Here is a 24,472-nt window from a genome sequence, read left to right as displayed (position 1 = left end):
TCATGGAAAAAGTTATTTTATGGGAGATTAATGCAAAGTATACAGTTTAAACTAATTATTATGTCAATTAGAATGACTATACCTCATTTAACACAAGAAATCTAATTTACTGACAAGACAGATTTTTACTTTTAAGTGAAAGTAAAAGTTTCCTGTCAGTTTAGAATTGATCATCAACAAATTCTTTACAATTGATCACTAACAAATTCTTCCAAAACTAGCAGAAAAGAGTTTCCACGCTACTAGTTACCATAGGCAGCCATAAGGTATGCGAAAGTTAAGGAAAACATATACAAGCATTGCTAAGACATAGCTGGATCAAGTGGTGTTAAACAGAATTCAACTATAAAAATGTGAATGTGATTAAAAATCAAAATAAAAATTAGGAGAATCTAAAAATAGCTAAAAGCCATTCTATGTACTCCACCATAAAGATTAAAAAGAATCCTGTTGGGAGGGTAACCCCAAAACATCAAGTATATTGTCATCGTATGCTGTCTTTCTTTTTTTATTTTTACAATTTACTTTATTTAGTTACTTTTTATAAATTTATTTATTTTATTTTTGGCTGCATTGGGTTTTCATTGCTGCATGCGGGCTTTCTCTAGTTGCGGCGAGTGGGGGCTGCTCTTTGTTGCAGTGCATGGGCTTCTCATTGCAGTGGCTTCTCTTATTGCAGAGCACGGGCTCTAGGCACACGGGCTTTGGTAGTTGTGGCTTGCAGGCTCAGTAGTTGTGGCTCACGGGCCCTAGAGTGCAGGCTCAGTAGCTGTGGCACACGGGCTTAGTTGCTCCGTGGCATGTGGGATCTTCCCAGACCAGGGCTCGAACCTGTGTCCCGTGCATTGGCAGGCGGATTCTTAACTACCGCGCCACCAGGGAAGTCCTGTATGGTGTCTTTTTAACTCAAGAGATAGAATAGTCTGGGGTGAGTTTGCCTATAGCTAACCACATATACTTATGATGAATCTAGGTATATAAATTAAAGGAGGATACATAAAAATACAGGCAATTCCCCAACATATGGAGATATGTAATGACGCACCTTAGGTATTTTCTGGTGTCCAATTTTTTATGAGGCTTTATATTTGAGATGATTAGAATCAAAATGTACCCTTGGAATATGATTAAAATAATCACTACATTAAATTTATAACTAGCATGAAATATATCTTTAAGAGACATATCCGTGTTTGAAATTACAAATTAGTTCCTTGCGGAAAAAAATCCACCTCCATACTTTCTCTATAAAGATACTTGTCAACAATTGTTTCATGAGAACACTGAAATCTTTGTAAATTCAAAATGCTGCTCAGGAAAGTGGTTTAGTGTCTGAAAATTCAATTAAGCCACTATATTGTCAGCGCTAAGTGGCAAAAACAGTCAAGATGCTTGAACTCTTTTAAATTTCAAACATCTTTATGATATGGTACCAGTAACACTGTCAGACCTGCCAATTTCTCTGTTTTGATGAAGTCATCAAGATGGAATGGCTTCCTTCATTGCAAAATCAATTTTAGTATGAATAAGCAAAAAATTATCTGATTATAAAGGTGATGAAACATTATACAGTGCTGTAAAGGAAGGTTGCTGAACCTGTACGTATAGAAATTCATGAAATAAAATGGTACCAAACAGTGTAGTTTTCACCCAGCAGGAGACTATCTCCTGAGGTTCCCTCCTGTGCTGTGATTTTATGAATAGGAATGACAAAGTGAGGCAATGAAAATTAAAATTTGTTTCCCTCTTCCCCCCGAAAAGGTTATTTGGTTGGATAGAGTTTGTTGCTGTGTAAATGTTTGCAAATGACTCAGAAAATATGAGCAGAGAAATATTTAGTCAATCAGGTCATCTGATTGCCTAATCATCCTCTGGCGAATTGAAAAACGAATTACAATATTGATTAAATCTAGCTGATGATACAAGAAAACGATCCAAATCACCATCTAATTCAATCTATTGTGAAAACAGCAAACATCACATTTCCATATTTACTAGTGTTGTTTATATAATTATTTAACTCTGCACATGAACAGGATGGCAGATATTCTGTTGTTTCCAGAGTCAACTGGGTGGTGACTCAGTTCTAATAAAAAGGAGGACAGATACTTATATGCTGCAGAACTACGACTGGCCAGAGGTTCTGCTGGGTGAAAAGCCATGAGATACAGGGAAACATTGGTGTAGGAGGCCAAATGCTTGGGATCAAGCCTTGACACACAGATTATTAGCTGAGTGACCTTGGCAAGTCAATTCATCTCCCCAAATAATGCATTTTCTTTGTCTCAAAAATAAAAATAGCAATACATGTCTCCTTTCTCACAGTAACTTAGAAGAAATAAATGAGAACATACATATGAAAGTAATTTTAACTTTCAGCTGTGATGTGAAACGCAAGGCATTATGAATCAGGCACTCTGGAACTGGGTTTTCTGTTGAGACCTCAAGGGTCAGCAGAATTCAATAAAGCAATCCGAGCATGGGCCTTGATCGGAGGCCTGAGAACGTCGATACCTCATTCAAAGGCCTTATAATACTGTGATAATTAATAGTCAACAGCGAATTACAGTTTAGAAAACACATCAATATCCGTAATCTCATTTTTAAATTAATTTATCCCTAGAATAAAGGCTCTTAATCAGGTACAATATGATATAAAGAATTGAGTGTTTTAAAATCAATATAAGGAGATTCTTGGAAATAGAGCTATGAGCCCATGAGGACAAACAAAATACAAATAAGGTGAGTACCTCCCACAAGGCCTGGCACGTAACATGAAACCAAGAAGTGTTTGCCAAGTTAATGGAATAAAAAGGTCATGTTTCTTCAAGAAATACGAATTCAATGAGAATTTTGAAAATGCTGATGGGCACCCATGATATATTCAAACTAAGCTGCCTGAGCGTTAAACAGCAAAAACAAGATACGTTCATCCAACAGAACTTGTCAAGTGACCCCCTATGAGCTGACGAAACCTGGTGCCTTCTGCCTTCTTGCCGTCCTTCCCAAATTCAATCTCCCAGCACTTCCTCCCTGTCCTCATGGTCCCCTACTGATCTGAAAGAGTGCGTTTAACTGCAAGTGTTAATGTACACTGCCTCGTTTTCCTGCAGCATCGGATGTTTCTCGCGGCATCTTCTCAAATACTTCCACATGGGACGGTAAAAGCGCACTGCGAGGTTGACGAGATGATGTTACAGTACGCGCACACACACACGTGCGCACACACACACGCACACGCGTGCACACACACGCACGCACACACGCACACACACCTGCACTCTTCTTTAGGAGGCCCTGTGTGGTGAGCTTATGCTGGTTCATCCTAATCTACCTTTCAACCTCCATCACATTTTCTCAGGATTGTAACCAGGCCTGGGAAACACAAGGTCCACAATAACATCACCTGGTTCCTGGGTTCACAGAGACACACATCCCCAGTGAGAAAAGCCCACGCAGACTCTACAGACCTATTATAACCAGATAATTGCTTTAAAGCAGCAGCAGGTATTTTACTATTATGCATCTGAACATCGTTAGACCCAGTATTACTATGTAGGGTACTGTGGTTTATGCCACAGTAGAAACGAGATCATATAAAAAGATTCTATTTTAATAGGAATAATTCTATTTTAATAGAGGTTTTAAAAAGATAACCATTGAAAACTGCTTTGAAACACAGCAATGTGACTTCTCATTTAAAAGAAATACCTGTGTGAAACACAGTCAAATTTAACTGGCCTACAATCCTAGCACACACCTAGGAGCACACACTGATTTCAATGACATGAACATTTCAAGAAGTTCTGAAACGCCATCTAAGCTCGTAAAGGACAGAAGACAGCAGAGCTTCGCACAATTTCAACCTACCTTTTGTGGCCACTTGGACACAGTCTATTTTGGTTTCCTGTGTTAAATAAAGAGGGGGAAAAAAATCACTATTCATGTTTTATGTGAAACAAATAAAATCTCTGCAGTTCTCTTTAAATACGGATAAGGGAGGTTCTCATTGTTCCAAGTGTGGCATTAACCACACAGAGATTAGCACTTGGACTGCGCTCTGATACATTTTCCGGCTCCAGTGCTGGCGGTGGTGCTGGTGGACACCCTGGGAGCAGATGGCGAGCCTGGAGTTACACACAGAACGCCTCTGCCAGGTGGCCCCCCTGGCTTCCTCCTCCGGACCCTCACTGGCTCCCTGTGCAGACACTCGTGGGCAAAACCTGTGCCCCTGATTTCCCCCGCTTCTCACTGGCCAAAGGCAGTGATGGTACCGAGACCCACGCTGTGAAGGAGGAAACCACTGTCATATCTGGAAAATTCACCCTTCCTTCTAAGGAGACTTTCCTATCTCATCAGAGCTCTGGGTTGGTCTGAACAGGAAAGGGAAAAAAATTCAAAAACAACTTGATAGTTTTTATTTTGTTTCTATCTCATCTTTCCAAAGCTGTTTTCTCTTAGAAAAAAAAGAAAGATAACTAATTTAGTCCCAGCTATAGGAAGCATAAACTCTTGTGGAACCAAAGAAATGGTACAGAATATGCTGAAAAGACAGATGCTGTGAATCTCACAAAATTGTAAATGAGCGGAATGTACGTGTTAGAGCTGTACTATTTCCCTGTGAAATAGTAGGCTAAGCAGAATTACTAGCCAACTTTTGGTAACAAGTAAAAACTGAAAATAAAAACCATCATGTTGACAATATCTTCTTCCTACCCAAACAAATATGAATATATGCATTTCTTCCCATGAATTTCTCCAGGTGAAAATAATTTTAAAAAGAGCAAATAAAACACATTTATTCCAAGTAAAAGCACACAAAAGCATGACTTTCCTTCTTACTGCTACCTTATGTGATCTGACTGTGTTCGCACTGATAACACTGAATGGCCTAAGTAAACAGCCATTTATAAAACTTACCCCGTTGGCTCTGCTAGCAGCTTGGAAATAAATTCTGTAGCTTTTATGGGGAAGGAGAGGGGTGTTCCAGTATCCATTGTATGTCTTATTATCACCAATAGTAAAAGGCTGAGCCGATTGGAGGCTGTTGGCTGGGAATTCAGCAGCGAAGTAGTACTGGGAGTTCAGGAGAGAAGCATTCTGGAAGTGGATGGGCACCGGGTAGCATTTTAAGATTTCTGTTGTTTTTTTAGCTCTTCGAGGACGCTCTTCCTCGACAACTATTTGGTAGACACTAGAAAAAAGAGAGTATTATCAGTGATAGTTTCGGATAACAGAGTTGATTCCCATGGTCTTCAACTGTGGAGACCCACAGGAGACCCCAAATAAAGAACACACTGGATAGAGCCAATAATAAGTGCTTAGTGCCTAATGGACACGGATTCAACACTTGCTCCATGACAGAGAGGGAAAGTGCTTAATGCCTTTGCACAGAACTCTCTCACCCCCAAATAAGACAACTTCTGGAGGGAAAGAAAATTTACCATAGTTAAAACATTTTTATATAACAATCTCTGCTGTTTATGTGAGCAGGACACCAAGGTAACATTCTTCTTACATGTAACTGAAGATGAATTTGTAGAAAATGAACTCAGTTTACCTAGTCAATGAACCAATCAATATTAACCGTAAGTTTATTAAAAAAGGCAACGTAATATTTTCTTCGGTGACATCTGTATGATCGTGTGTGAAGTTTTATCAAGTCACAAGATACAATGTGTGATGATTCGGGTTAACCCAGGTGTAACTTCCCATATTTTCTTCTATTCCTTTGTTTTCACCATATTCGGTCAGTGGAAAGTGAGGACATCAGAAAAGCAGAGAAAAGGCACTGGAATTTCAAAAGCCAACACCCTGGGGTTACAAGTGGTTTCTAAGAGTAAACCATGAACAGGGCTACTTGAATTCTATATAAAGATAAGATGGGGATGAGTATCCTCAGAAGATGCCTGTGAGACAGATGTCCCCACCAAGGAGTGGATCTCCTGGTCCCTACTCACCTTTCCCTCCCCACCCCCCGCTCCAATACCTGTGAGTTTCGAATTAACCTTAGGAGAAGAGGAGAAACTTTGAAGGGATGGACTTCTTTATTGAGCTACATACATTTGCTAGAATGATGAACTGTTGTGCAGTTTGGTTGGGGAAAAGACAAGTTTCTAATACTGAGAAAAAACAAACCTCGACAACAGCTTTCAAAAACTGAATCCAGACTAGATTGCAAGTCCTTCTGACAAGGAGATATATCTTTTTCTTACTTTGTCAGAGAAGCACCCTGACTCCCCGAGCAACGCTGTAACCCTGGGGCTGCTCAGCACAGCCACTCATTAAAGCCGGGGAAACAGAATAGAAGGGAGGTGCCTACCAAGGCCAAGAGCTGGGGTCGGCCGGAGAGGTCCCTCCCTGTGCTCCTGTCCGTGTGAACTCTGAATCTGCACCCAGTGAATCTCCTGTTTCTGGAAGTACAACCACTTAGCACATTCTATTTCAGTCATGCAACTCAGCTGCCGTTCAGTTTGTAATTCTGTCCAAAGAAAAACTGACGGTTGTACAACATCAGAATGACTGCTCAGTAGGCAGGGAGTCCAGCGGGCTTACAGTGTAAATAATGATAAAGGGACTTCTGAGCAGGGATGTAAACTTGAAGAAAAGAAGAGAAATATGACTCTTACTTCCTAACATCAAGACTTTCTATTGGTCCCGTAAGATGCTCCACCAAATCCTGCCGAGTTCTCACTGCAGGGTGTATCCAACATGGAAGGAAGAATTTAGGAAGGACCTTCCCTTGGGGGTGGGGGGAACAAGGAACACAGGCAGAGACAGAGGGGGCTTTGATTTCACTCCCGCTTCTCCCTGACCTCTTACTTCTACAGTCAGATGTGGCGATTCCACTATATCTGCAAGTTCTTTGGCATTTCTCCCACCAAGTATGGCGTTGGCTAACCTTGAAGATTGCATGCAACCAACAGAATGTAACAGAGGGACAATGTGTAACACTCAAGGCTTCCGTTAGAGAAGTGCAAACATCATTAAGAAAGTGTGACTGTTTTCCTGCAACGCCTTCTGTCGGGGTAGCAGACACTGGCGTGTGCATCCCCCTAGACTCTACTCCTAATTCTGCTAAAACTGGGGTTTTAAATTAACATCTTTGGTTCTTATTTTTTTCCTATGAAATGAGAGAATTAGATGGGTCTCCAGGGTACATTTTATACTTTTTTTTATTCAGAATTTTTATTCAGCATACAAGAACTACTCTCACAAGATGGATAAATCAAAGAATAATTAATTGCTTTGCAAAGAGATTCTCCATTAAGTAATTTTTAACACTGGCTTTCTTCTATCAGCAAGCTTTTCCAATTTACTTGCTATAGGACATGATTTTCAAAATTCCACTTTAAAAACAACTTCTGGAAAGCCTAGTATACTAGACAAAGTAGAAATATGAAGATTTATGCGAAGAAAAAAATTTGCAGAAGTTATTCCATACAGGAAGTGCTAGGCCAGGAGCCTTGCACATGTAGGTTTTGTTTTCTGGTTTTACTTGTGAGAAAACTGAGGTTCAGAGGTGAGGTGCCCATTCTATCTGGGGCATAGTTAATTAAACAGTAGATGTGGCCTCCCGACCACCCGACAACACAGTTAGTCACGGCTGTATCTCATGAGACAGAATGAAGTGGGCCACGAAGTACATATTTTTGAAAGCGTAACGTAATCCAGAAGTAATTTTTACTTTATATAGCTTATATGTAGTAGGAGGGAGGAAATATACTGATATTCACTAATATGCTTCGCTTTACTAAAACTTAATACTAAGTTTCTTTTGTATTCATTTCCTGAATACCCAAGAGGTAAGAGAGAAGGCAATTACCAAGAAAAAGGTTTTCCAATAAGATAATGCAGGTTAGATTGCAAGTTTATCCTGTACAACCTGCAAATAAGGAGAAATGGAGAGAATCGGAAGCTGCAACTCTGCTTCCTCTCTCCCCTCATCTCCATCCTCACTTTCCATCCATCTTTCCCCAGCTTTCCTCATTTATTAAGTCAACGCGTACTTTCTGAGCCCCTAGTATGTGCCAGGCACTGGCCTGATTTAACTTGAACAATATGATATTTGACACCCCCTAGAGAAAGACAATTGTTTTGTAATTTTAATGCCATCTAAGTGAATACGGCTGAAAAAAATTAATTTTTCCAAGTAGCAAGTTGATGAGGATCAGATGAAAATTCAAGAATTAAATGATTATTTAGTGGGCCTCCATTTCAGCCAGTTGGTACGTTATGCCATGCACTCTACTCCAGACGTATTACTTTTTAAATAGCTACCATCTACTCATCTTCAGATATATTAAAGGAAAAACTAAGTTGACTAGAGCAATTTCAAACCCAAAATGTCTTTTCATCCTTGCTCCACAAGACAAATTAGATTTGCAAGCATCCAGACCTCAAATCTATTTGCTCTTTAATAATTTAAGCACCGAAAGGTCAAGCAGCTCTTTTCTATTCCCCTTTATCAAAGTCCAAGTGCTAATGAAAAATGGCTGAATCCGTTCTGCTGCCCAGTGGCCACACACTGCTGCCTCCTGGATGGAAATAAACACACTACTGGCATCCAGGTCAGCGGTACCTGGACAGAACTTGGTGACTGATGCGTTTTTCATTTGTACAAATAACATCATCCCACTGATGATTTTCACAAGATCTTTCCAACCACAAGTGTCATCTCAAAAGTACGTTTGAAAATCTCACTGTTTGAATGTTTTTCCTAAAAGGATGATTGAAAAGAGCAAATTCTCACAGATGGAAAACCAAACAGAGGTTTCTAGCTTAGTGAGCTGAATTAAAATCCTTTTAATGTGTTACTGACGGCCTCTTTGTTTATCAAAGTCTCACCATTCCTAGCCTTCCTCCACCACTGTTCTGGAATTTAAAATCACATAAAACTTTCCTAAGGCATTTGCAATGTGAGGGCACAATCCATCGTGAAGATGAATCTGCCAAAAATGTGACCTCACTGTATCCGAACTTTCTTACAGAATGAAATTTAATTTAAAGTTTAATTGATGCTAGGCTTTTCTACAACAAAACTCTGAGGCTTTTAGAAGGAGAATAAGAAATCTGCATTTATATAGACTAGCCCATGAAGTATAACCTAGAAAAGAACATCTGAACATCTTTCATGTAGTTTGTTAAACTTGAAAGTTCAAATGTGACAAAATGGTTTTGGTCTTTTCTAACTTTGAAGATGTTAGGGGAAGCCTACTGCAGACTTGAAACTGACTTCAAGATGTGTGTCCTAATTCATTTCCGGATTAAGCCCTTAGTCATAAGTCCATTTTCCTACCCACTTATTCTGTTTCTTATCAGCATAAAATATTGAAGGATTATCCAACCAGATAGCAGGATGGTGGGGGGTGAGGAGGAGAAAAGTACTGATCCGTTTCATTGTTGCTTTTGCCAATCCTTTAAAGTTGTCATTTCTCATCATTTCAAGGACTTAGAATATTTTTCATTTCATGGCACTATTAGTGACTTTCAGCTTGATCTGCAATTTTTGGTAAAAACCACCTATTCTCTCTCTAGAAAAAAAGAATGAAGTCTAGTATTAATATCTTCCTGAAGATTAACTCTTTGCGGGGGGGGGGGTGAGGGAAAATGAAAGTATAAATTATATTCAAGGCAGGTAAAATAAATGTGCAATTCAGGTTTATTTATGCAATAACGCAGAATGCATTTTCTTCCTGTTCTTTTTCAGTCACATCCTTTCCCTAAACCTGTCAGCATTTACTGAAATGACACCCTGAAGATCCCAATGACCTGGTACAACTGAACTACATTTTAAAAGTATTGTCACCAGTTTAAAATGAGGAAAAAGAAAGGTCAGTTCAATAAGTTCAATGTGTTTGTCATCATGACTAGGATCCACATAACACTGGTGCTGAGAGCAGCTGACAGAGCCTGTCCTGCTCATTGACTCACAAATGAGGTCTGATCACTAGTTTTCCACAAACAATGGACCCTGGGTAACACACTGCACAGCATAAACTGATCCGTTTAATTTCTCTTTGTCCTGCTCTCTTCTAGATAGGATCGGCCGTCTATTGCTGTGGCATATTTTCAGGGTACCACAAATAAAACTGATGCTCTTTCGGCCATAATTCATCATCAGGAGCTCGCCTGGCATCCCTAAGTTACTTCTGTTCTGCATGTGTGTGCACGTGTGTGTGTGTGTGTATGTGTAAGCACGCCTGAGCACGTGCTCCCACACCCTGCTGCTCTGCTAGTTAGTGACAAAATCTGATATAATAAAATATTAATTATAGCTGAAAGGCTGGGCGAGAAATATGAACTCAATTACAGCTCCATATTGTGAACAAAGGGCAGGAAGGAAAAATCCTTTAGTTATGGAGGTTTGGGATAATAAAAGGACAACTAGAACATTAGACTTGGGCCGAGAAGCTGTGTAAAAGGCCACATGTTATTAATCTTCACGACAGGCACCAAATTTCAAGTAAATTAGTCCAAGATGGAACATCTTTAAGAGTGACTTCTCCTCCTTTTAACAAGTGAAGACGTTTTCCTTTGCACACTTCATTTCAGTTACGTTTGTCATAATTTAATCATCACAATTTCATAACAAATGCATGACTATAAAAATTATAACTCAAGGTCTGCTACTATTTTTAAAGCTTGTTTTTCTTAAATAGCTCTAGGGATTTGAATAAAACTAGAAAAATCAAATACTATCAAAGCCATACTAAATATCTTCATTATTATACTCAAGTCAGGATCTTTCAGTCCCTAAAGGTAGCAGTAGTGCAGGCCAGGTGAGCCAGAATACAAATGCCACTGTCCCGAAGGGGGTGCCACTGAGAGCACAGTGAACTGGGATCCCCATGCCCAGGTGACTGGGTCCAGCACTGCCACCAAATCATCCCCTGACCACTAAGGTCCTTTCCAGCTCTGATATTTTTATAATCCCTGGTACAAGATCAGGCAAGTTGTGACGTCAACAAGTGAGAAGAAAACTATTTTTATTCATATTTCCTTATTTTCTACGATATTTATCACATATCAAGCCTTGTGCCAGGCACAAGGGAAGAAGAAAAAGAGGAATGAAGTCCACACTGTCCCCGTTCTCGGGGTGTTAGAAACAGGTCCCTCCAACAAAGAACTGGGACAAGATGCTGACAGAGGTTTGTACAGAGTGAAAGAGGGTACAGAGGGGGAGTGTCAGTGTCTACAGTGGACTTGAGGACACAGGGGCATGGAGGGGGAAGCTGGGGCAAAGTGAGAGTAGCATCGACATATACACACTACCGAATGTAAAATAGCTAGCTAGTGGGAAGCAGCAGCATAGCACAGGGAGATCGGCTTGGTGCTTTGTGATGACCTAGAGGGGTGGGATAGGGAGGGTGGGAGGGAGGCTGAAGAGGGAGTGGATATGGGGACTGTGTATGCATATGGCTGATTCACTTTGGTGTACAACAGAAACTAACATGGTATTGTGAAGCAATTATACTCCAAAAAAGATCTACTGAAAAAAAAAAAATCTCTTGTGGCATCAGCTTCCCCGAGGACATCTGGCCTGGACCTAGTGCCCAAACGCTCCTACTGCCGGTGACGCCTGAAGACTGTCCTGTGCTGCCTACAGCCATCAACTTTCCCCCCAAATTAGAGATAAAGCAATGACAGCAAACAAAAAGCTCATGTCTTTGGATTCCCAATGCAATCTCCATTCACTACGACCACCTGTGCCAACAAAGACCCACCCAAATCTCAACAAGTCTCCCATCAGACTCCCGAGAGGCACGAGGATTCTTCATCAATAGGACCAAACACTGAGGGTAATGGCCGGGCTCTGGCTCAGATGCCTGCCAGGGCCCAGCAGGCCTGTCCCGAGAGTGCCCGAGTTTCCCGGAGAGGAATCCCAGGAGTGGCAGGGTTTTCCTCACAGTTTCCATACTGCCCAGCTCCTGGCAGAAGGACGCTGCAGGGCATGACAGCCAGGGCTGGTTGCTGACTCCCATCCCGCTGTGATGCCCAAGGTGAGGAATAAGAACCAGGTAGATTGCTCTCTGGGGGAGGGCAGGGAGAGCAGCCTGCAAACACGCAGAGCCTGGGTCTCTGCTCCCCTCCACCTCCCCACAGGTGCCTTCCAGGCAAACTTGGAACTCCTTTTTCTGCCTTCTCTAATCACGCCACAGGTTACAAGAGCCATCTTCTCTCAATTTTAGTTATTTCATTTGCTCTCCATTTTAATCATTAAGGTGAAGTCAAAATATTACAGATGTGTTGGTTGTTTTGGGGGCAGTGGTGGTAGAATTTGGCAGTGAGAGCCCCTTGCACCCTTCCCAGGCCAGTGGCCCCTGGCCTGGCCTTCTGCAGAGAAGGCCCTGAGCAAGGCCTGTGCACCTGCCCTGTGGGCCCCGGAGCATCAGACTGGAGCTCTGGTCTCCTACACAGAATCCTTTGGAGGGGATTATGTTGAAGAAAAAGAAAATCTGAGACATGAGGGAAGGAAAGCGAGACAGTATATTTTCATGCACAAAAGCAAGTTTGAAATGGAGTTTGAGGGAAAGTTAAATTAAGTTTCACAGTATAACTGCTCAAATACATCTGCTCTATTATTATTATCTTCCCCTGCAATTTTTCAGGCTTCTTTTCAAGGGTTCTGGAAGAACAAACTTAGTTTCCAAAATGAATTTTCAAAGAGATGACTGACACTGTCATCCTAAAAGCAACTTTAATAAAAATGATCTTTGTTTCCTGGCAGTAAAGGAATGCAGAGTATTATTTTTTAATACAATAAAAGTCACCTAAAATCAGGTGGGGGAAGGGTGGTGGCAGTGGTAATAAGGGATTTAGTACCTTTTGTGAACACACTCTGTAGCAATTCAGCTACAATAACTCATAAAAAAACCGAGCCAATATAGTAATATAAAACTGAAGTTTTACTGTTAAATGACATTTTAGTTTTTGTGACTATGTGTACCAATGAAAAAAGGAAAAATTTTAGGTTGGAAGTCAGGTATTTAGAGCTCCTTTCCTTAAACAAGTTTAGCAATGGATAGAACCTTTTCAAAAGGTTCCAGAACTGTGACAAAAGAACCTTTAGTCCCAAAGGTTTAAGATGGTCTTGCAGTTTACAATTCTTCAATAAAGAAGAGGGAACAATTAAAAAAAAAAAACTATTAATAAGCATTTCAAAAGAATTGGTATTTTCTTTCTTTATCCTCCGGAGACTATTAAACACGGTAATATGAAAAAAGAACATACATATCAAAAAAAAAAAAAACTGATGAATTTGATTAAAATTGATTTGATTTGATTTGATTAAAATCCAATACACTAAAACAAAGCTGTTTAACCCAAGTCCTTCAAGTACTCAAAATTTCGCTAGTAAACACTGAGCAGATTTTGATGGAGTTAGGCTTGACCAAAAAAAATAAAAAGGAAGTCTTAGCTTAAAAACAAAAATGAAGGGGCTTCTCGGGTGGCGCAGTGGTTGAGAGTCCGCCTGCCGATGCAGGGGACACGGGTTCGTGCCCCGCTCCGAGAAGATCCCACATGCCGCGGAGCGGCTGAGCCTGTGCGTCCGGAGGCTGTGCTCCGCAACGGGAGAGGCCACAACAGTGAGAGGCCTGCGTACCGCAAAAAAAAAAAAAAAAAAACAAAAAAAACAAAAATGAAGAAATAGTGAAGAAAACCAAAACCAAAAAACCCTGCTTTAACTTCTAAGAATGAAGTATTAGAGATAAACCCCAAAGATTACAAGGATCATAATCTAAAAACAAAGGCATTATATATTTTCTTAACACTGGAAGAGACAATAAAGAAAGGATATTAATTTTCAGAAAAGCCCATGTCTGCAAAGGAAGGTGTAACCACATTGGTTCCAGAGAGATTCTGCAGGGACGATGTCTGTGGCAGGGATGGCTCCTGGGAGGGGCCTTGCAGGCCATGCACTGTTGCACAGGGAGAGCATGGCTGACTGTTAATCCCCCCAGACCTCAGTTCCTGTATCTGTACACAGAGTGCTGGCATTTGACCAGGAACTCTGCTCTGGATGATTAGAAATCACTTCATAAAGGACCAAGCATGGGACTGCCACATTATAGCTACTCAATCCAAGTAACAACAATTCTTCATTTTTTTATTAGCATAATTATTATTCCTGTCAGATCATAACTGAGGTTCAGAAGTATTATACTGGGACTTAGAAACTTTCCTATGACACAGGCATAAAAAAAGAGGCTACCAAGTTATCTACAAGGTACTGCCGTCTTTACAGACCAGAATAGAGTCAACAATAAATAAGAAAAGCTTTCCTATATTGAGCTGATAACGTCTGTGGTAGATGCTGTCCTGACTGCTTTGCTTACTGTCATTCACCTCCTAGCTGCCCTTTGAGGTAGGTATTATCACTCACAACTAATTGAGGAAGAAAATGAGACAGAAAAGTATCACTTGCCCGAGATTATAGGGCAAACAAGCACTAGGATTTAAACCCAGGGTCACCAAACTTCATACTGTGGTTGGCTGCATATTTGATGCTTCTGAACAGCTCTGCACCTTCGTTCCCAGGAAAGAGCCCTTGTTTGTAACCTCTCCAACCAGCAGTTTTTTCTCATCTCTGTGGGGTTTGGATTGGAACAGTAGGTCTTCTAAAACTGATGATTTTACAGAATGACTGCACATATTTCTTACAACGACCATAAACTTATTGTCAAAGTATGGGTTTCCTTTAGAATACAGATACTATTTTTTTAAATATAAATTTATTTGTTTTTATTTATTTATTTATGGCTGCGTTGGGTCTTCGTTGCTGCACACGGGCTTTTCTCTAGTTGTGGCGAGCAGGGGCTACTCTTCGTCACAGTGTGTGGGCTTCTCACTGTGGTGGCTTCTCTTGTTGTGGAGCACGGGCTCTAGGCGCGCAGGCTTCAGGAGCTGTGGCTCACGGGCTCTAGAACGCAGGCTCAGTAGTTGTGGTGCACGGGCTTAGTTGCTCCGCGGCATGTGGGATCTTCCCGGACCAGTGCTCAAACCCGTGTCCCCTGCATTGGCAGGCGGATTCTTAACCACTGCGCCACCAGGGAAGTCCCCACAGATACTACTGAAGTAGTAGTCTACTTCAGTAGTAGTAGTAGTAGTCTCGGTATATTGGCATAAAAGTTAAAGGGCAGTAGTGATTGGAAATTTTAAGTATTTTACCAAAAACGAGGAATAAAGGGAATAAAAACTGAACATCAATCTAGTCAGTGTGTTTTGTTAAGCAAATCCTGATATTATAGTTTTACCCTTTCTTAGCACTTCAGTTTACAAACAACTTTCGCCAGTATTAATCCTCATGAAGATGCTGCGAAACGGATAGATCGTGTGTTAGACCCAATTTCAGAACTAAAGAAAGACTCAGAGTTCACAGGATGCCCAAGGTCACACAGTAGTGTAAACAACACAGCCCAGGTGCAAACCCAAGGCTTCTGGTCCATGCAATTGTTCTTTTCTTTTAATTAATTACTAATTAATTTTAAGCTTTCATTACATTTTAATTGCTTTTGATGATAGTTGTTTTCAGAGAATTCTTTGTAATAATTCTCCATGGTTCCCAGTTTTTTCTTAAAAAAATATAATTCTAATATACCTTTCAGGTATGTAGCATTATAATTCAACATCTGTATACACTACAGAGGGGCCACCATGACAAGTCCAGGTACCATCCATCACCCCACAGTTCATGCCCCTTCGCCCATTTCTCCCACCTCCCAACCCCCTTTCCCACCTATGGGGGGCGGGTGGAAAGCAAAGGAGAAAGGAGGGTGTCAGTGACCCTGAGAGGTGAGAAGCAGAAGTTTCAAAGGGGTCAGTATAGGCGTGCAAAATTCTAGTGACGTTCCTGATGAAATATGAACTTGTACCAATGGCTTATTTGAAGTAGTCCTTCTGAATTTCTCTTCTTATTAAAAAAAATAAGATTGATCCAAGGGTAAGGGTAGGGTATTTTTTTATGTTTCTGCACTCTATGGAAGGGTCATGGTATTTAACTTTTATTTAGAGATGAGAATATAAATTTTAAACGCTTCTTCTTCCTTATACATCCAATGAGTTAAAAGGAGGTTTGAGATCTTCGGCTTTTTATCTATAAAGGTTTCAGTGATAATTACTTCTCACAAGAAAAAGATGACGTTCAATTCAATAAACATTTATTGTACACTTAATTAGGTTTGAGGTACTGAAGGATATTCAGAAACTAAATTATGAAAATCATTTTGTGATCATTTTGCATTTCCTATTATATTTACATACATTTTACATAATAATTAGCCTAGGAAAAGGCTCACTTCCAACATTAAATTCATAAATCTAATTAATACTCCTGAGTGCTGGTCAAGCTTCATTTACTATGTGTGTGGTTTTAATTGTATTTGCTGGGATGACCACTGTCTACATCTCTTTACTTCCTCTGATCCTAGGCTGTTCTAAAGGCTGCTCCTCTCCTTGGTGGACCCACACCTGCCTTCCAGCCCCTGACTGGCCACTTCCTACTTTTCCTTGAGTTTCAGCTGAAACAGCACATCCCGATTTCCTTGTTGGGATTTCATCCTTCTGTCATATGCTCTCAGTGTACTCTGGGCTTCTCTACACAGCTTGATCACCATCCTAGCACAGTGACTTGAAAATAAAGATGCTCAATAGATATTTGGTGCACAAATGAATGAATAATAGGCAAATGTCAACACTCAAATTTCCTATAACACTTGGCAATATTATAAAGGACAAGAATTTTAACTAGATACTAATAACTTCAGAGAGCTCTTACCAATTCTCACTGAGCAGGAAATACACTGACACTGGACAGGCAAACACTATTAGGGAAACATAGAGAAATGAAAAAAATAGGACACAGAGAACAGCTCAAAATGGATACGATGATATGGAGAAAACAAACATTGCTACCCAATCGTTCTACTATCTCACAGATCGAAGAACTGACTGTTAATTAAATTAAGGAGCTGAAAACCAAATATAGGTAACCATCACAAGCACAATGTAATAACAGACTTAATAAAATAATTTTTGATGAAATAGAAGGCACATCAGCTTTTTCCTGTGCTTTGCTGTTCTCATCATAAACAATTACACTGTACATACTTAGAAGCGCTGGTTGAGAAAATGTTCTGCTGAAGAGAATGACATAAAACAGTGTTCATTATACGGCCATGTCCGCCCTCCTCCATAGGATCACGAGGTTCTGACACCTGAGGAGAGTGGTCAGGTCCTCTCCGAGTGGCTCCTTGGCTCCCAAAGCCCACAGCTCTCAGCAGCTCCCTGGATGGGCTTTCACTGTCTGCCCCAAGAGTAACTATCAGCCTCCTTGAACTTGTCATCTTTTCTCACGTACTTATGTGATTGTAACACTTAAAAAAATGAAAGTGAAGCACCCATAGTCGGATCAGTTAGTTTTTGTCAAAATGTCCAAGATCCTGTCTCCCAAAGCCTAACAGTCTCAGCTCGGAACACCTCTAGAAATTCATCCCTTAAACTCCGCGGAATCAATAATCGAGATTAGGAAGACCCAGCAGCTGCTGAGAGCAAATGGCAGAGCAGCAGTGAGATTTGTCACTCAGGCGATAAGTTGTTCAATTCAAGGCACCGGCAACCTTCTGGGGCTCTGGGTTTACAACTGAGACAGCTTTTAAGTGATTCCACTGTTTCATTTATGGATGGTCCAGATAGACGGTGTGGGGGGAAGAAGCAGGAGGTAATTTTCTCTATTGTCAGTGGCCAGTGAGTTCAACCTGCATGTCTGCCTCCCCATCCTGACAGGTGGCTTCTGGGCTCCTGGTCAGCTGGTGGGAGGGCTGTGCCCAGCGCTACTGACCTCACCTCCAGGGAGGCGGTCACGTATGATAACGTACGGCCTCCACTATAAATGACACTCAAGGGCCTTTATGTAGCCTGCAGTCCAACCTCAGACATTGATCTTTGCAGAGACAACCATGGGTTCCTTTGGGTACAGGAATGAGAACAACAAGAAACGGTGTGATCAAAACCTTGAGTCTTCCCTGTCCCTCAGCCAAGAGTCAGCCACACTCATCCACTAAGCGTCCTGGAGCATTCACTCCTTTTGCGCTCTTTCAGTAAGCCAAGACACCATCTCATCCATTCACTGGCATTGCAAACACACCGCAGTGTGTTTCATAATGGTCCCAAAAGTGCCTAGCACAGGCTCAGGGCAAAGGGGTTAGGGTGATCCAGTAAAAGGAAGGTAGAGAGAAGCAAAAAGACAAAGGTCCAGAAGGTTCTTCTGAGCAAGAAGGACTAACAACGTCACCTCTTTACCACTTATGAAAACTGGGATTTACAAATATTCACATGGGGCTTCCCTGGTGGCGCAGTGGTTGAGAATCTGCCTGCTAATGCAGGGGACAAGGGTTCGAGCCCTGGTCTGGGAGGATCCCACATGCCGCGGAGCAACTGGGCCCGTGAGCCACAACTGCTGAGCCTGCGCGTCTGGAGCCTGTGCTCCGCAACGGGAGAGGCCACAACAGTGAGAGGTCCGCGCACCACGATGAAGAGTGGCCCCCGCTTGCCACAACTAGAGAAAGCCCTCGCACAGAAACGAAGACCCAACACAGCAAAAATAAATAAATAAATTAAAAATATTCACATGATTAGAAATTTCCAGTAAATTACCAGAGAGTCATGGCTGAGCTAGTTTTTCAATTTTGAGTGTCCTAGTATGCACTTTAACAATACTTTAAACAGTTAACATCACCAATCACTTTGATTAGGCGATACATTCTTTTTCTTCTAAAAGAACTAAATGTTTCTGGTTCCCCTAAGCCCCGTTTCTAATGAAAATTAGCATTTGACATGTACAAGATCCCTTCCCTAAGGGTTAGCGATACCTTAACTGGGTGGATGAGAAGGAAAACCTGTACACCTGTCCTATGCCCCGTCCCACTAACCCACCCTCCACGGCTGCAGCTGATCTTCCCTACATTTTTTCCTTACCTAAGTCCCTGGAATGGCTGCTCACTGCCCATTAGATACATCTCCACCCTCTGGTATGGAGCATAAGGTCACCCAATCAATCAATCTACCCCTGATCTCCCTTTCGCTTCTCCCATCTCGCCATCCCACCCCTCTCTAATTATATCACACTTCTCATCACCAGAGCAGGCCAACTTGGTCCTCCCCGCCCTCCTGGGATGCATCTGTCTTGCACAGTATTTAGTCCCTGCCACATACGTAACCTCCTGTCTCCATCTGACATACATCCCGTGGGCAACATCCATCTGTCAAGACTCAGCTCCTCTCTGGAATCTTACCCAACACCCCCCACCCCAGGTACAGCCCCGCCCTCAGGCCCCTCAGCACCCGAGACAGGGGACCAGAGCACATGCTGGGCTCATGGGTCGAGACTGCAACCCCCTGGAGAACAGAGCCCACGACAGGCCCCTCTGGATCCCCAAGGAGTCACACAGTGCTTGGAACCTAGTGTCTACTGCGTCAATGTAACCCCAACAGCAGCTCTGTGAGCTAACATGGCGTCATCCCTTGCTTTGGAAAGATGAGTGGCCTGAGGCTCAGAGATGTTAAGAGATTTGTAACCATCACATAGATAGTCGTTGAGAGAGCTGGGATTTGAAACTGGGTTTATCTACTCCAAAGAGTATGTTCTTTCCCTGTATCATGGGAGTCATTTTAGAAAGTTAGGTCCGCTATTCATGTGATGCATATTCAGAGTAATTATTTGAATATCAGAAGAGTTTCCTGCCTATGTCACAGGATGGAAGACTGATTCTGCCCATCCAAAAGACCACGCGTGACACCTGATACTGTCTTATCTTTTAGGCCGTAATGATATTGCTTATTCATTATTGATAGATTCAGTAGTTTCCAATTAATTTAGAGCAAAGTACTGGGTACATCTGAACATTATACATTGATTTATAATAGGTCAATTTAAAATGAAGCTAGTTTTTTTTTTTTTTTTTTTTTTGGTGCGTTGGGTCTTCGTTGCTGCACGCAGGCTTTCTGGCTTTCTCTAGTTGCGGTGGGCAGGGGCTACTCTTCATTGCGGTGGCTTCTCCTGTTGTGGAACACGGGCTCTAGGCGCACAGGCTTCAGTAGTTGTGGAGCGCCAGCTCAGTAGTTGTGGCTCGCTGGCACTAGCGTGCAGGCTCAGTAGTTGTGGCGCACGGGCTTAGTTGCTCCACGGCATGTGGTATCTTTCTGGGCCAGGGCTCAAACTCGTGTCCCCTGCATTGGCAGGTGGATTCTTAACCACCATGCCACCAGGGAAGTCCCTGAAGCTACTTTTAAATTACAGAATCTTTGGATCTTAAGGTAAACTTTGCATTGTAAGGTTTTACACTATAGTTTTTTCTTTCATCCAGCAGGAAAGTAATATAAAGAGATAAATTTTTTTATGGATAAATAATAAAATATTTGCAAATCGCTATTTAACTGGTTCCTCTGAGCCAAGATCAAACTAATAGATAAAACTATTCTGATTAAAGGGCAATTTTTATAGAGACACAGATGTAGAGAACAAACCAATGGACACCAAGGGGGGAAAGTGGGGGTGGGGTGGAGGTGGGATGAACTGGGAGACTGGGATTGACATGTATACGCTAATATGTATAAAATAGATAATTAATAAGAACCTGCTGTACAGAAAAATAAAATAAAATTAAATTAAAAAAAAGGACAATTTTTAGAATCTGGAGAATAAATTCTAATATAATCAGAATGATTGAATGACCATAAAATGGTACTTGAATAACAGATACCTCTCTTTTAAGAAAGTGAAAGGAGGAGCAGATCCTTCGAGAGTGGAGACAACAACAGACCCCACTGAGCCAAGCAAGTTACTTGTCTCATGGACTCCTCGTTGGTATGGCACGTTGCAAACTTTACTTTTAGAGTGGTTCTAAACAGAAGATCGGTTTCCTTTTGTTTTATGCTTAAGTTTATTCATAAACTTAAGTTTACAGCTGATAAAGACCATAATTAGCTAACGACTCAGGGGTCAACATGGAAACACCTAACCTTTTTAAAGAGCTGTTGTACAGAACTGGGGTTGGGGGAGAGTTCATTACCTAGTTATAGTATCAGTTCCTCAAAACTTGCAAATGCATAAATAAACAGGTAACCAGAGGCCATCAGAATTTAAAATGCAGGAGAGACATTAGAATTTATAGGAATTCTATTTAGGATTTTATTGATAGACACACTTATTAAATTCTTAATTTATTTTTCATGTCAAATTAGATTTTTCGTGATAGCAGATTTGAAGAGAATGAGACAAACAAAGGAAAAGGTAGAGGCCCAGGGCTGGTCGTGTGAAAAGAAACAATGAGAACCACCTACTGCTACAGCCTGAAGGGTGCCAGAGCAAGAAGAAACACTTATGTAGCATTTAGTGTGTGTGAAGTACGGTTTGAAGTACTATTTGAAATACAGTACCTCATTTAATCCTCACAAGAACCCTATAATGCTGAAATGCTCAAAGGCTCCTTGCATGAAGCAGAAGAGAAAGGGGTGTCCAAGAAGGTGGTGACAACGCAGTGATAATGTCTTTCCTGGGACTTAGAAAGGGGAGACAATCATATAGATTGCTGCTGCTTTAAAAAAAATGTAAAAAGAATCTGGTCCATACTTCCTAACATCAAACTTCTAGACCATAGTCAATCATATGCCAACAATTGTAATTCCTAAAATAGGAAACTTCTTAGAACAAAATGCATGATTATCTCCTACCTTTCATTAGTAATAATGATCTCTTTCCTTTCTTTTACTGACAAAAGTTAGTTTCACTGTCCCATCCGAGGTGGCAAGTGTCACAGACTCCCTGGCACTCTCACGCGGAGTCCCTTTAACAAAAACTGCTGTGTGATACCCAGCTTGGGGCCGCGAGTGCAGGCCCACAAAGAGAATAAAGCTCGTTTCCCATACAGCTCCAGGATCAAATGGAACGTGTGTGAGAAATATAACACATTTTCTTAAAATAAATACAATTGCTTTACTGCCTGTTTATCCTCAATGGAACGAAAACTTGTCCTTCACCTTCTTCGAAGACTAAGAGTGGATTTTTCAAAAGACAGAGAGCTGTATAATGAGAAAAATAGCATCCTTTAATGCCTTTTTCGTTTTCTGTCTAATTTGTTACAAAAGAATATTTGATGAGTAATCTGAATAACTCAAGAAATACTGAAGTTAACAATGACGCTTTAATATCAGAACGTTTCCTACTTTACCACGTAAAACAAAGCAGCATAAGGAAAAAAGTGTTAGGAGTAAATGAGAATAGCACACATTTGCAGTCTACCGTGAGAAAAAATTCAAGGCAAAATCAGTTTAATAAAAATCTGGACATAGTACATAAAAATAAATTCTTGACTTATATATGAAACTGCAGGTGTTACATGATACAAGTCTTTTTGTTTTTAAATCAGAGGTGTTTTGGATGAATAAAGCATTTATGATTGCTTTTTACTAACAAGAAATATTTCCTATCTCATTTGAAACCTTACTTACCTAGGACACATTGTTGAAAAAAGTTAGGCAAAATATGTCTTCCATTCCTTATGCCTCCTCTCTTCCCCATTCATAAGGTAGTGAAGTTCCTATTTACTTTAAGATTTTGGCCCCGATTCTCAGTAACAGAAACTATTCACAAATTGCTTTTTAAACATAACTGTTGAGGAAGCATTCAACTTAGAGGATAGCCACAGTATAAGTCACCAATGACTGCCAATGCACAGCATTAAAATAACTGGGGCTAAAGACATGGAAACAACCTAAATGTCCATCGACAGATGAATGGATAAAGAGGATGTGGTGTGTGTGTATATATATATAATATATATGAATATTACTCAGCCATAAAAAAGAATGAAATAATGCCATTTGCAGCAATACGGACGGTCCGAGAGATTATCATACTACGCGAAGTAAATCAGAATGAGAAAGACAAATACCATGTGAATATCACTTATATGTGGAATCTAACATATGACACAAATGAACATATCTATGAAACAGAAACAGACTCACAGACATAGAGAACAGACTTGTGGTTGCCAAGGGGGAGGGAAGGACTGGGAGGTTGGGATTAGCAGATGCGAACTCTTATATACAGGATAAATAAATAAGGTCCTACTGTATAGCACAGGGAACTATACTATAACTATATCTCAATACTGAGATAAACCATAATGGAAAAGAATATGAAAAATTATATACATGTATAACTGAGTCACTTTGCTGTACAGCAGAAATTAAACACAATATTGGAAATCAACCATATTTCAATAAAATTAAAAAGAAATAATCTGGACTACTTTACTATTAGAAGAACAAAGTGGCTGCCATGAATTAAAATTACATTCACATGGTTCAGCCTCGGTGTTAATGCTTTGGTTGTTGCTGTGATTACTGCCCTCCTTCCATCCCTCCCTGTAGGCACACAACTGTAATAGATGTTTTCCCCACTCAACAGTTTCTCCTGAATGAATGAATCAAAGAACGATTTGGTAATCTTCGAACATTCCACTGAAATGAATATCAAAATATTTAATTAGTTAACATATTCAAGCACTGAGTTTTAATTAAGAAGACACCGAGCTGCAAAACATTTATGAACAAATTAAAGCAACAATGCCTAAGGAACAAAAACGAGAGTCATTTGAATTACAGAAACGTGATTGAGTCTCAAGCCACAGCCCATTAGAAGGTATAAAACATCATTAATGAGGGTTACTGCACACAGCAGATTATATATAAAGACATACATTACAAGAGTAAAATCACAGACAGAATTTTTGTTAGTGCAAGAAAAGCACCACAGTTAGTGTAAAACTCATTCTTTATTTAGAGTTGCTCTTTTACTGCCAAATTATTAGGGTTTTCTCTGTTGGACTCTGTCTGCATGTAATAAACAGTGGGGAGAAGACGAGAGAGAAATGAGGTGATTCTAAATGAGTAAAAGAAAATTAAGCTTTTCCCTGTCTTATTAAAGAAAAAAAATTGAATCCATGAACAGACATTAAAATTCTGTCCTAGGTGCTAGTTTACTGTCTGGAATGATGGAATTTGTGTTCTTCCCGGCCATCTCAGGATTTAAATAATTTTATGTGACAGAGCTGATGCGCTGATCGATAAAAAGACAACAATCATTTACACTGAGAGTTTAGTGCAATTTCAAGAATCCGCATTAACCAAGCTGAGTGTTTGTAGTGGAATCAGTACACAAGCACCTCACTTAGTAAAGTGCGTCAGTGAAGTATGACTGAATTTTCAACACCAATGAATATGGATTAAAGAAAAATCAAATCAATCAAAAGAATGGGTTTTTTGCAATCACACAATGACAGTATTTTTGAACACATAATTCTGTGCAAAATCCAGGAAAGCCAACAGATGTTCACTTCCATTTCTTCTTCGAGTATTTATCTCACCATTTGGGAGAAGCTTTCTTGTATTGCAGTTGATTACATGTGCA

At 40.6% G+C, this 24,472-nt stretch overlaps 1 protein-coding gene across 5 annotated transcripts in view; it reads right to left on the bottom strand.

Moving 5' to 3' along the window:
* The window catches only part of PTPRM (protein tyrosine phosphatase receptor type M), a 765,589-nt gene that overhangs the window by 266,865 nt on the left and 474,252 nt on the right, over positions 1-24,472 (bottom strand). For all 5 annotated transcript variants that reach the window (XM_032602620.1, XM_032602624.1, XM_032602619.1 and 2 more), the window contains 2 exons: positions 4,921-5,194; positions 3,871-3,907 (listed from right to left, as the gene is read on the bottom strand). In XM_032602620.1, the coding sequence (XP_032458511.1) occupies positions 3,871-3,907; positions 4,921-5,194 (311 nt within the window). The remainder of the gene's footprint in view (positions 1-3,870; positions 3,908-4,920; positions 5,195-24,472) is intronic.

This window comes from Phocoena sinus, chromosome 14, assembly GCF_008692025.1.
Source record: "Phocoena sinus isolate mPhoSin1 chromosome 14, mPhoSin1.pri, whole genome shotgun sequence".
NCBI lineage: Eukaryota > Metazoa > Chordata > Mammalia > Artiodactyla > Phocoenidae > Phocoena > Phocoena sinus.
This window is presented reverse-complemented; position numbering and strand designations above follow the sequence as displayed.